This window comes from Polyodon spathula, chromosome 4 (genome assembly GCF_017654505.1).
Source record: "Polyodon spathula isolate WHYD16114869_AA chromosome 4, ASM1765450v1, whole genome shotgun sequence".
In the NCBI taxonomy this organism is placed as follows: domain Eukaryota; kingdom Metazoa; phylum Chordata; class Actinopteri; order Acipenseriformes; family Polyodontidae; genus Polyodon; species Polyodon spathula.
This window is the reverse complement of record NC_054537.1, coordinates 23,206,941-23,221,052: the sequence shown is the minus strand read 5'-3', so window position 1 is coordinate 23,221,052 and position 14,112 is coordinate 23,206,941. Positions and strand designations below refer to the sequence as shown.

At 39.3% G+C, this 14,112-nt stretch overlaps 1 protein-coding gene across 1 annotated transcript; it reads right to left on the bottom strand.

Moving 5' to 3' along the window:
* Positions 1-1,700: 1,700 nt before the first annotated feature.
* LOC121314326 (transmembrane and ubiquitin-like domain-containing protein 1) lies at positions 1,701-11,784 on the bottom strand. Its single transcript, XM_041247453.1, has 3 exons — positions 11,692-11,784; positions 5,891-6,443; positions 1,701-2,507 (listed from the first exon to the last, which is right to left on the bottom strand). Exons 2-3 carry the CDS (start codon positions 6,400-6,402, stop codon positions 2,156-2,158), a joined length of 864 nt encoding a protein of 287 aa, XP_041103387.1. The 5' UTR covers positions 6,403-6,443; positions 11,692-11,784; the 3' UTR covers positions 1,701-2,155.
* Between the last annotated feature and the right edge of the window lie 2,328 nt (positions 11,785-14,112).

The window sequence follows — 14,112 nt, the reverse complement described above, 5'->3', positions numbered from 1 at the left end:
ATATTGCTGCTGTCAGGATGCCCTTATGAATGAGGTACTTGCACCTTAGCTAACTATCCTGAATAAATAATTTAAACAAGTAAATTGGGGGAATGCAGGTAATATTACCGTATTTATCCAACTTCTGTGCTGGGAATAATAAATGAGAGAGAGAACTTGCAACCAGGCTCTAATAAACCACAGGTTACAGCTCTCAACTAGTAACATCACTGGGTTACTGAAAGCAAGAGGATATTATACTTGAAAGCTAAAGGAGCAATGACCTCTTAAAATAAACTTCCTTATTTGCATCAACATTATTATGGGCACCCCCAGTGTGCTGTGCTGAAGGTGTATTAGTTACAGATACGACACACATATATACAGTACTGTGCAAAAGTTTTAGGCAGGTGTGAAAAAAAATGCTGTAAAACAATAATGCTTTCAAAAATAGATGTTAATAGTTTATATTTATCAATTAACAAAATGCAAAGTGAATGAACAGAAGAAAAATCTACATCAAATCCAGATTTGGTGTGACCACCCTTTGCCTTCAAAACAGTATCAATTCTTCTAGGTACACTTGCACAAAGTCTGATTTTGTAGGCATATAGTCAGGTGTATGATTAAACAATTATACCAAACAGGTGCTAATCATCATCAATTCAATATGTAGGTTGAAACACAATCATTAACTGAAACAGAAACAGCTGTGTAGGAGGAATAAAACTGGGTGAGGAACACCCAAACTCAGCTAACAAGGTGAGGTTGCTGAAGACAGTTTACTGCCAAAAGTCATACACCATGGCAAGACTGAGCACAATGAGACACAAGGTAGTTATACTGCATCACCAAGGTCTCTCCCAGGCAGAAATTTCAAGGCAGACAGCTTCAAAAGAGCTGTCCAAGCTCTTTTGAAGAAGCACAAAGAAACGGGCAACGTTGAGGACCATAGACGCAGTGGTCGGCCAAGGAAACTTACTGCAGCAGATGAAAGACACGTCATGCTTACTTCCCTTCACAATCGGAAAATGTCCAGCAGTGCCATCCGCTCAGAATTGGCAGAAAACAGTGGGACCCTGGTACACCCACTTACTGTCCGGAGAAGTCTGGTCAGAAGTGGCCTTCATGGAAGACTTGCGGCCAAAAAGCCATACCTCTGACATGGAAACAAGGCCAAGTGACTCAACTATGCACGAAAACACAGGAACTGTGGTGCAGAAAAATGGCAGCAGGAGCTCTGGACTGATGAGTCAAAATTTGACAATATTTGGCTGTAGCAGAAGGCAGTTTGTTCGCCAAAGGGCTGGAGTGCGGTACACGAATGAGTGTCTGCATGCAACAGTGAAGCATGGTGGAGGTTCCTTTGCATTTTGTTAATTGATAAATATACTTACTAGGACAACTTCCTGCGGTATCGATCACTGCTGCAAGGTCATTGGAATGAACCCGGTAAGCAGAAAGTGATCAGCTCCCAGAAAGTCCCAGCAACAGTGACATTTTTGTGTTGCATTTAAAAAATGTGCAAAACAAAATAAAAATAAAACAAACCAGCAAACCCCCCCCCCCCCCCTGCTGTGCCCTCCATACAAATGTATGTCAAACATTGCTGAAGTTTGAAATTTGTTTATATAGATATTTCTCTGCACAAGTGATTGTGTGTTTAATGGTTTGGTCTACACAGCATGTGATAGTTAAACAATAAAAACAAGTCAAATAAATAAAGGAAGAATTATTTAATATTTTCTTTGCTTTAAAAGCCAAACATTATGTCAGATATGTTTCCAGTCCAGGTAGATCTGAGGTACCACCTCCTCGTTTCTGGAGAAAATAAAAAAAAGAAACGTGTGCTACTTGGGGGCACATAGCCTCGGCAGAGCCCAACACTGCAACGCATCAACGTCAACTTCACGACAGCTGATCTCATAAAACATCATATGGGCTTGTTACAGGTAAGAAATTGATTGATTTCTTTAGGTCAAGAGCATATAGGTATGTCAAAAAATGTGAAGTGTCTCCTAATTTATTTTTGGAATGCAATCTACTGTATATGAATAAGGACTCCTCCTACACTCCCCCCCCACCCCCCAACCCCACTCTGCGAATGACTGGAATGCACACAGGTGATCAACAGCAGTAGAAGCTGGGTTGTGGATACAAGAGTGTGGCAGCGGATTTATCGGCGGTAGATTCCAAACGCCATGAAGCTGAAGAAGACTGTGATGCCCACAAGCGAGGCAGTGGCGGGGGCCGTGAAGAACTGACGGTACTGGATCTGGAAGTACCAGAGCACAGACAGCATGAACACGAAGAGGGGCACCATGAGGCTGCCCACGTTGAGGGCGGCATGGACTTGGTCAGCCGCCCGCACCCCCGCTGGAGCCTGCGCCGTGGCATGCTGGGAGATGTGGCAGTGCAAGACACTGTTGTCTGCCAGGTTCAAGGAGGACAGCGTCTGGGCATCATCTCGTAAAAGTTGTCCCTGGTAAATCAACCGCACCTGGTGCTCCTGACCTTGGAAATAAGTCCTGAAGAACACACACAAAAAAAAAAAAGGAAAATGTCAGTCAATAATACCCGGTTTGACTTTTGAAAACAGATTTGTATCCAGTTATAAATCTATAGTATGGGTGGCAGGTTATTAAAGGGAAAATAAAGAATCGCAAGAATAGTATTTTTGGTTATTACTCTACCATGCATCAATGTACAGACCAAGAAACAACAATAAAGCCTACAGCAGCATCTACCAGACCTACTCTTCTGGGGTTCAGAGTGCTGTTTCCCAATATCAACTTGTATTCATCTTTTTGTCCTGCGGTTTATCACTTTGAGCTTTCTGGGAGAATACTTGATGTTTGCCCAAATTAGCAAGAACTGAATGCTGGGTTTAAAAAAAAAAAAAAGATATCTTATTTTTTTGTATGACAGTTGCATGTATTAAATACTTTTGAGAGCTCTGTTGGAGACAAATGCACATTTCTTATTTTGAAAGGGATTACAGTACCTGCTCATGACGAAATGCAAGATATGTAAATATAATATACATTTTAGACCTGCAATGTAATATGTAAACATACATTCTTTAGTCTAGCGCTAACACTGCAATTTTATAAAAAGGATTCATTCATCTGAATAAAGACGTTTGCCATACAAAACTCGCTTGAGTCATTAACTCAGATTTTTTAATGAACGCCGAAAGCAGCATCTGCCTAAAGTCTGATCCAGGAGGATATTCAGATGAAAACGTTTGTTGCTCGCCTTGTACAGGCTACAGTGTGTATGATTTGTTGCAGATGAGACACAGGTTTACCTCTCTTTTCAGTGAAAGCAAACACTTTCTCCCACTCTAGTTTAAAGCCTCATACTTTTGTTTATTATTCGTGGAGGGCTTGCTCAACGCTATTGTCTCCACGAAACGAACGAGCGCTTAATTAAAAATCATGAAATTTACTTTCAACTGCACATCCGACTTCGAAATACACATGTGCCAGCGCGCTGTGTCGAAGGTCAACAAGTGATGAAATATCCTTGCAGGGAACATGCAGGCTCAAAGAAACAGGAGCGAGAGAAGAAAGAATAACAAACACGAATAAACACAAATAATAGACATTGTATTTATTTTTACTTTCTTTTTGTTTTTGTTAATTATTCTTTCTTCAGTTCGTGGATCACCCAGCATTTCACCAGGAGCCACACTTGAACTGCAAAAGAGCCAAGGTTTGGCCACCTCTGGTATATAATATACACTGTAATTAAGACTTCTGATCAAACACAACCAAAACAAAAAAAAATGACACCAGTGATTATCCTGCAACACCAAGAGAATCTTGATTATTTTTAGTTCACTTCCCCCTTGTGATCCGTGGTGCAACTTAGTGTGTTTTGTTTCAATACATGTACTGTAAAACTGTCAATTTGATTCCCATCTGTGCTGTTACTTAACTTGAACATCAAAACAGTATTTTTGTGAAATACAATAAAACAGGTGAATTCACCTTTCGGATGGGATAAAAAATAAACATATACATACTTATATATATACACACACACACATACACTGAACAAAAATATAAAAACAACATGCAACAATTTCAAAGATTTAACTGAGTTACAGTTCACATAAGGAAATCAGTCAATTGAAATAAATTCATTAGGCCCTAATCTATGGATTTCACATGACTGCGAATACAGATATGCATCTGTTTGTCACAGATACCTTACAAAATAGGTAGGGGCGTGGCTCAGAAAACCAGTCAGTATCTGGTGTGACCACCATTTGCCTCATGCATTGCGACACATCTCCTTCGCATAGAATTCATCAGGCTGTTGATTGTGGCCTATGGAATGTTGTCCCACTCTTCTTCAATGGCTGTGCTAAGTTGCTGGATATTGGCGGGAACGTACACGTCAATCCAGAGCATCCCAAACATGCTCAATGGGTGACATGTCTGGTGAGTATGCAGGCCATGGAAGAACTGGGCCATTTTCAGCTTCCAGGAATTGTGTACAGATCCTTTCGATATGGGGCCGTGCATTATCATGCTGAAACATGAGGTGACAGCGGCGGATGAATGGCATGACAAAGGGCCTCACAGTCTCGTCACAGTATCTCTGTGCATTCAAATTGCCATCGATAAAATGCAATCATGTTCGTTGCCCGTAGCTTATGCCTGCCCATACCATAACCCCACCGCCACCATGGGACACTCTGTTCACAACGTTGACATCAGCAAGCCTCTCACCCACACAACGCCATACATGCTGTCTGCCATCTGCCTGGTACAGTTGAAACCGGGATTCATCCGTGAAGAGCACACTTCTCCAGCATGCCAGTGGGCATCGAAGGTGAGCATTTGTCCACTGAAGTCGGTTACGACGCTGAACTGCAGTCAGGTCAAGACCCTGCTGAGAACGATGAGCTGGTGAGCTTCCCTGAGACGGTTTCTGACAGTTTGTGCAGAAATTCTTCGGTTGTGCAAACCCACAGTTTCATCAGTTGTCCGAGTGGCTGGTCTCAGACGATCCCGCAGGTGAAGAAGCCGGATGTGGAGGTCCTGGGCTGGTGTGGTTACAATTGTTCTGCAGTTGTGATGCTGGTTGAACGTACTGCCAAATTCTCTAAAATGACATTGGAGGTGGCTTATGGTAGAGAAATGAACATAAAATTCTCTGGCAACAGCTCTGGTGGACATTCCTGCAGTCAGCATGCCAATTGCACACTCCCTCAAAACTTGTGACATCTGTGCATTGTGCTGTGTGACAAAACTGCACATTTTAAAAGTGTCCTTTTATTGTCCCAAGCACAAGGTGCACCTCTGTAATGATCATGCTGTTTAATCAGCTTCTTGATATGCTACACCTGTCAGGTGGATGGATTATCTTGGTAAAGGAGAAATGCTCATTAACAGGGATGTAAACATTGCGTTTATATTTTTGTTCAGTGATATATATCTATAGATAGATAGATAGATAGATATACATACACACACAGCAAAAATTTTTTTTTATTTATAAGTGGCAGAGCAGAGGATAATGTATATTTTTTTCTTACTGTATAGTGTAAACAAAGCTAGAGCCATTGTATAAAAAACCCTTGATAAAGATACCTGTGTAACTGACTTTCTATTTTTCCTGGGGGATAGTTATTTCCTGTGATTTGATAAGCACAACAAAGGTTTTGTTTGGCGATACCTTTCAAATCAGGATCAGCTGAATATGTATTAAAAAAAAAAAAAAAAAAAAAAAAAAAAAGTTAGTTTTCAAGACCATGAAGGTATTCTCATCAGGTGAGAAACAGAAACAGGCAAAAAAAAAGACTGGAGGTGGAGACTGTATAAGAGTTAAAGAAAAAGACTGAATCAAGTTAAGCTGCTATAAGCTTTGAATACAATAAAACAAAAACAAAAGTTACCTTTTGACGTAACCGATAGTGTCCTCTGGTTTTACTTGGGCCACTCTTTCAGTGTCGTTCAGAAATTTAAGCCGGAGCACCATGTTCCTATCAGGAGTGGGGTCAGCCTCGGAAGGCTGGCTGTTGGCACTTGAAGCGAGAGGCTGTGGGGTGTCAGAGGGGGGAGCACTGGTCTGGATGCTGGCTGCAGTAGAGGCCGCTGTCTCCCTGTGTCGTACCCCGTCATTTCCTGAGCTGACCTCCCCCTGGCTGCTCCTCTCCTCCTCCTGGTCACTGCTCTTCTCCTCCTCCCCAGCAGCCAGTGGCGTCTCGTTGAGGTCCGTGTCGAGCGCTGCCGTCTCTTCAAGCATGCTCTGAGGTCCAGCCCTGCGCTGGGAGGCAGCAGACTGCAAGAGCTGCTCGCTGCGGTCGGTGGTGTGAGTGGACACCCATGCAAGCACCAGCACCAGCAGCACCAGCAGCAGTGCAAAGAGGACGGTCACCTCGTCCCCCACTCCTTCAATGAGAGCCATGCTGGCTGTGTCCTGGAGGAAGGCACTGTTCAGCTAGGCACCTGGGAAAGGAAGAGAGCAAACACATGTGACACACACCCTCAAATAACTCCTCTTAACCTGATAAAGCAACATATAGTATTCAGCCTTTATAGCATTTAAAGGCATCCAATGGTAATTTTGTTTATCCCACATAGGAGGTAGAGAGTGGAGATGGACAACTACTGTATCTGCCACACTTTGGAGTTCATCTAGGAACAGTTTGTCCAGTTGTGACGATATCTGATAATCATACTTTAGCACAGTGGTCTTTAAAGTTGTATTACTAATGCACTGTAGTACTAAGGGAACTAAGGTAATTACAATCTGCTTCACTGTGCTCTCAATCTCTGCTTTTGTGCCATTTGATATTGTAATGTCAGTTCATTATACATTTATGAAAAATTTGTTTGTTAAATTTCAAGAGAAATAACCACCAAAAAGCCCTTTAACTGCCTGGACTGTGAAGAAATGTTTCCGATTGAAAAACACTTCAAATATTCCAAATGTATGTAGTAATCTTGATGTTTGCACTTTTTGATCATTCAACACTGAAGTACTGGCAAGGAATTCAGACCTGAAATTGTAATCAAACTTTTTTTTTTTTAGCTCTTCTACTGAGTGGTTTAATGTTCATAATTTAAAAACAACAAAATTATAAACATTAACTCTGTAGAAGAGCTCCAATAAAACAACACTTGATTTTGCAATTTGAGGCCTACATTGAATTTCTTGCTGTTACTTTAGTAAAGACAATGCAAACATTTATATTTAATCTATCATCAGTACGTGAACATGTTTTTTTTAACATCATACAGTAAATTTAACAGGGAGTTCTGAAGTACAGGCTATTGATTTACGTTCACTAAGAACACTATGATACTGCCAAGCCCTTCATTATTTAACTGACCTTATTGGAACACAATCCTACAACAGAATAGACTGGAAGTGACAAGGTTGCCTATACCTGCCCAAGAAAAGCACAGAACAGAAAAGGAGAGCAGAGGACAATGTTGGATATTAGGTGGAGATAGACCTACAGTAACAGTTTTTTGCAAAGAATTCCCTTTTTGAAAATAAAGTTAGAAAGAAGAGACAATCTATATTGTAATATAGAGCACCATAAGTAAAAGTGGCTATATTTGTAAACGTTTGTAACATAAGCTTTTATTAGTATTTATATTGCAAGCAATGTTATCTTTCTAACAATATTGTAACTTATTAGCACCTGCCTTCAACCAAGACAGAACACCTCTATATGGGTTTCCCAGGCACTATGAGATGTTTGTGAATGGTGACATGACATGATAAGGAGCTCCAGTATACACATTTAAGTCTAATGGCTTTTATAATACCTGACCAGGACAGGACAGATGTCATGCAATAATATGGAGTATACACTTATCTGAAGTTATACTGATCTTTCTGCATAACTATATTTATAACAAACGAACAGTAAATATTTATTATTGCCCGATACCGCTCTGCATGTTATCCCCACATTGAAATGTTCCGGTCAGAATATAATGGGAGTCAATGGGGGGGGGGGAGCTCCCGATAAGATCGCTTGAGATATCACACTCTGCTATATCAATCACCATTTCTAAGTTATTCAACTGACTTGCACCCCACTTAATATCATTTCAAACTGCGTGCAGGATCACGTTTGTCATGCAGTAACTGTCCTCACTTTCGTTTAGTTTCAAATTAGATTAAAAAAGGGTCAGAAAGGAAATTATTTTGACCAAACAGACTGAAATAATTGCTCTACCAGACCCATGAGAAAAGTTCGCTTTGGGAATCGACCAGTGTATATGCCTTGCAATAAAGTACCAATAATTATTATTCTTCCATTTTTTTTACTGATCTGAACGATAAAGCATTAAGCTACAGTATATTAAATATCTTGCTTGCCACAAAGTTTGAAATATTAGATTATTTGCATGTTTTTGATTAAGATCAGGTTTTGGAAAATTTTACATTGAACTTTCTGTGCATTGGTCCACAATTACTGTACCGTATTTGATTGGATTTGGTTTCATTTCATGTATGATCAATTATGATAATGTGTAGTATTTCATTTTATATGATGGCCTTCTGAAGTGACCTGATCTTCAGTGTGCGTTGCCTGCTGGAAACATTGTTTTTTCAGTAGTAATCTGTGACAAATCAGGTTTCTAGTCAGATGTCGCACTCAGTGTGAAAAAGATGCAGGACAGGCTAACTAAACTGCACATGGCATTAACCGCATAACGCAACACAGTCCGACATTTTTATAGCTGGTCATGGTTACCACTGTGGAACAGCAGGTGTGAAGCATGTGTGAGGATGGAATGGGTTAACTAGGCATGTTGTTGATGCTGAATACACCTGACTTGACGAAGTTTTGAGATCAACCAGCAACATGTACCAGGAAGCGGACTAGCACTGACAGGCTGATTGGCTTCCTCTCGTTCGTACATTTTCTTATGAACCCCACTGAACAGAACTGAAGTATATACAGACCATAGAACACGGGGTACAAGTCAGTTACTGTAAGGTAAGTTACTAACATTACGGAAATAACAAAAAAATATAAATATCGAACTGTTCCCTGTTCGCCAACATGCTTTTTTAATGAGAGAAACGGCGCACTGACTACAGTATACAATACCTGAGCCACAATGCACCTCTTAAGTTCAGTTACATTAACATACTGTAGTGAATTACTCATTTGGATCATTAAAAATACCACAGAAAAAGTGTATTTGAAATGTACAGTAGATATTGTAGATCAGTGGTTTTCAACCTTTTCATCTCAACTACCAGTGTTTCCAGCAGGAACCACCAGGTGTACCAGTAACCATGTGCAATCTTAAACGGCTGTTGTAAAACAGACATCTACCCCATTCGGATTTTTAAATGATGAACGGAGATCAAGAGCAGCAGCACCGAATTCCTGAAGGAGCTGGAGTCCCCTGTATTTTCTCAGGCTGCTGTTGCAAAGAAAGTTAGCGTGTCAGTATTGCAGGTGTCTCGCATTGTGATAAGATGTGATTTCATTCATTTCATGTAGAAATAAATAACAGCGATTCATTTTGTTTAATATAAAGCCATAAAGATAAATAAGTAAATGCATTAATAAGTTATATTACTTGTATATTAAGTTACTTGTAGCTGGACTGGGGTATTTACACCTGAACCTGTGTAGCTTAGAACTTGTTTTATTCTTAATGTTTTTGGCTGCAAAGACAACAGGGCTAGCCAGAGATTGGATAATGTTTGTTGGGTTGGATTTTCTTGTATACAGTTTCCTAGTAACTGAAACCATTGTATTCTGGGAGATGTAGTTGTTAGTAGAAGTTTTTAGGGAGGCAGACAAGCTGTGCAGCAAAATTGCAATGCATATTTTAACGCATTAAATTTAATCCGTATTTTGTATTTTCTTAATGCATAAAATGTTCAGTGTGTACAGTATTAAGGAAATAGTGTCTAACACAAAGCAGTGAGGGTATGGAAAGGGTTACTCTACTGTTACTAGCTGTGTTTTTGATGCTGAATCATTTGGTTCCTTTAAGTCCCAGCTTCACAAAGTTTTGAGATCAACATCCTACTAGGAATCAGGCAAGCATTGTTGGGTCGCATGGCTGCCTCTCATTCGTACAACCAGTCGGGATACTCAGTCAGGGCCAGGTCATAGACTACTACTGAAACCATACATTGTATTTAGCCAAGGCAACTACTGGCTGTGCATTTCAGCAGAACTGCATTAAACATTACTATAGACCACACCAAAAAAATAACAGTAAGTGAATGCAAAAATGAGAGACACCAGGCCATATTCACTAAGCATTTATTACTGTGCTAAATTTGCAAAAAATGTTTAAAAGATAAAAAAAAAACATGCTTTGTGACTATGGCCCACAATGTTTTGCAGTGTTTTCGAAAACACACAGGAAAAGGAAAAAACAATGACAAGTGTAACTGGGGATTTCAAACAGAAAATACTACCACAAGCTGGCAGGAAGGAAGCTGATGCTACTGCTGTTGCTCAGGAGGACGCTTTAAAACATTGGGAACACCTACCATTACCACAGAGCACACACAATCTGTTGCATTTGAGAATACAGAAACAAAACCTAATTTTAATCAAACACAGCGCGACTGAAGAACATCTACTAAAATCAGTCTTTCAGGGGTTTCTTCTACCAGTACAAATTCTACTGCCAGTAAGAAAACCCTTAAGAAGCTGCCAGTAGATTAATATACATGCTGAAGAAGAAAATATATTTAATTTCCCTTAAGTGTAGAATAAGGTATTGTAAATGGGTAGAGTTTGTTTTGTGTGCACAACTGGCAACAATGAAATCAACTGCCTAACTGTAAGTGCAAATCATATTGGTGGTAACATGTACCCATTAAACATGAAAGCAAAATTGCATTTTTTTCAGCTTTAGCGCCTGTTAGAAGAAATACACAGATAAACAATAAACTGTTGCTTCGTAGGCATTGTACCGAGAAGCTTCACATTGCACTATGTATTCCAAAGAGAAATCGCCCTATCATCAACGGAGGGAAAAAAAAAAAAAAAAAAAAACATTTTCTAGCAGACATACTAGGAACATTTCATTAAAACCTGGCCACAGAAATCTAATCCTACACCACTTACAACTGAAATGCTGATAGTGTATTTTTATTTACTTACTTGTTTAACATTAGATATAATTATATTTTATTATGTATTTTTTTGACCAAGGTACGGTCGATTTCTCAATGAATTCCCCAGTCGTGTGTTTAGGTTTGTTTACTTGCGTTTCAACATGTACACTTTATTTATATAAGCTCAAATGCGGCTAAAGATGTTACGCCTGCACAAGCCAGTAGTTTGGCGTGTGAGTGCTGAGAAAGGCCAATAGCACGAGATGTTGAAAACACCTGATCTGAACACACAAGAAAAACAGATCAAAGAATAATCAGAATTAAACGCACTGGCAAATCATCAAGACACGTACAATCACGTATTCCTTAGCAACCCATGACACAACAAACCAATAAAACCATTAAAGAGAAATTAAAATATATTTAATTAAAAAGCCAACTTCACATATTATCACATTAATGTTTTAAAAAAAAAAAAATAGGTGCACCCCCTTCAATGTTCGGTAAGTGATGTAGAAATTAGTATTTGTCACGCTTTTGCTCCAATCGTTTTCTATTTTCTGTTGCAACACCCTACCGTTTAGAATCTCAAAATATTATAAGAAATATAATGGATCGTTAATATAAACTTACTGGCAATATTCTGGACTGCATGGCAAACAACTCTCCGTTCCACTTTCGCACTTCCTGAGTGCAGGATGTGACGTACTTCATTCTTATGCCCTTTGCATTCTGGGAAGTGTACTGTACTGTAGCAGAGGGTGGCAGCTTGAAATGGCTAAATGAATTTACTGGTAATAAGTAAACTTCTGTAAAGAACTGTAAATCAGTAAGGTGACCAGACGTCCTGTTTTTTTTTTTTCGAGCATCGCCGCGCCGATAAGAGTGTTGTATTGTCATGCAAGCTGCTGTGTTACTGCCAGTTCTGCCAGGCAGTAGCCACTGCGTTACTGGGATAAAAAATGCTTAAAATATGTGGGGTTTTTTTGGTGGTCTCAATACGCTATTCTGATTGGACAATGCACACAGCTTTACACTTTACAGTCCAAACGGACGCGCAACGTCTGAGTGAGAGACGTGAAGTATGGCCTGATAGCGGTAGGGGAAAGGAAAACATAATTTAAAAATTAGCTATTTGTTTTGGTCGTCCTAATTTCTCCAACAGCAGAAAACTGTTGATGAACTGTCTGAAGACAACAAGCTGGCAGCTACCACCAGCAGTCCTGTGCCAGCCAAACGGTAATTAAATTAGTCAGGATTTGTGAGATTAAATAAAATGGTTTGCTTTGCACACAAAACGTTAGTTAACAACAATGAACAACCATTTATCACAATGTAATATATATTTGTTTATGCATTGTCTAACACCTGTTACCTGGTGTAACTGAATTTGTTAAATTCAACTGCTTTGGCTGAGCGGTTGTAGAATGGGTCAGGTTAAACATTTGTGCTAGTCAATAGAGTACAAACATCTAAACCATAATTAGTATAATTTAGTAATATATATAAGAGTTCGACTTATAAACATGGATCATTTATTTTTATTTAAATATCTGATTTTGGCCAGAGGGTTTTGAAAGGGCAAGGAAATTCAGTCCAGGTTTCCTGTAACCTTACATGGTGAATTAATACTAGTATTTAATCAAATTGTTAAATATAAAACAAATCCTGAAGCTTAGTTGCTTTATTTTTTTTATTTATTTTTTTAAATAAAGTATTTTATTTTAATCAGAATGGCTGCATTTTTCGAACAGACTGCATGACAAAACAGCTCTCCAAACCCTATGGACATGTTTGAACAAAGATATATATACACAGGCAATTATTCAAGCATCAGGCTAAAATTACAATCTTCAGAATTTCATCTTGTTTCATTAAAAAAAGGGACATTATTCAACATTGATACTTTGGTGGGGGCTAGTGGATTGATTTCCATTACAAAATGTAAACACAGACAAGTCCCAAAGAATCAGAACACACGTTTATATTGCATACTTTGAAAATACGTATGCAGTCTTTAACCTCTTGTGACAGGTACCAGACCAGGAAGCTAACACAGATGTAGACAGGTACTTGCAGGTTGAAAAGCGCAAGTGCGCGTATTTATTGAAATAACAAAAATCAAAAAGGATGTACAAGAACCACAGCTCACAGAGCCAAAAATAAAAAGGTTAAACAAAAACAAAACACAATTCCCCCCCCCCCATGAACAGGTACTGTGTTTGTCCTCCCAGCACAAGTGGCAATTGTATTCTTTCTTACTTGTAAAGCTTTCTCTCCCAGCTCTCTCTTGGTCTTTCTCCTTCCAAACACATGATGACCCTAAACAAAGCTTCCCCTTATATACCATGTTGCGGGAGCCTAATTCATCATCAATTATTCAATAAAGGCTCCAGCCCTGCTCACATGTTTTTGGCAGGGATAGGAATTAATCCCGTCCCTGCCAACCAGCACCATCACACAAACCCAACATACACATTTAAATACAACAAATCATATTACAGTCAGCACTCACATAGCCGACCCTATAACACTTTGACTTCAGTGATGGTTAAACGAATGTGATGCATATGCGATTATTTCATCTGATTTGATATGTATGTAGGTTAGCGCGTTATAACCTGCCCCGCTTCACCCAAACAACCCCCTCTCCTGCGCGCGCGCGCACACACACACACACACACACACACACACACACACACACACACACACACACACCGTTTTGTACAAAGAAAAAATAGAACATGCATTTGAGGAACTATACAGGGAGACGTTGATTCTTTCATTTGCGCACAAGTTGGGGGAATAACAACAGTAAAAGACAAAAACTTGTTTGTTTTTTCAGGGAACACAAAAAAGATAAAATGTCAAAAATACACAGCTGAAAGGACTGTTTTAAAATAAATAAGCTTCCGTTTAGATGTACTATAGTTGGTTTTGTTGGTAAAGAAGTAGTATTTTTTTTCAGAACGATATGATTCTGAAAATATCACTTGCCAAAAGAGACTACTGGATCTGTGGACTGTAATACAGTGCATACTTTTAAATCCGGTA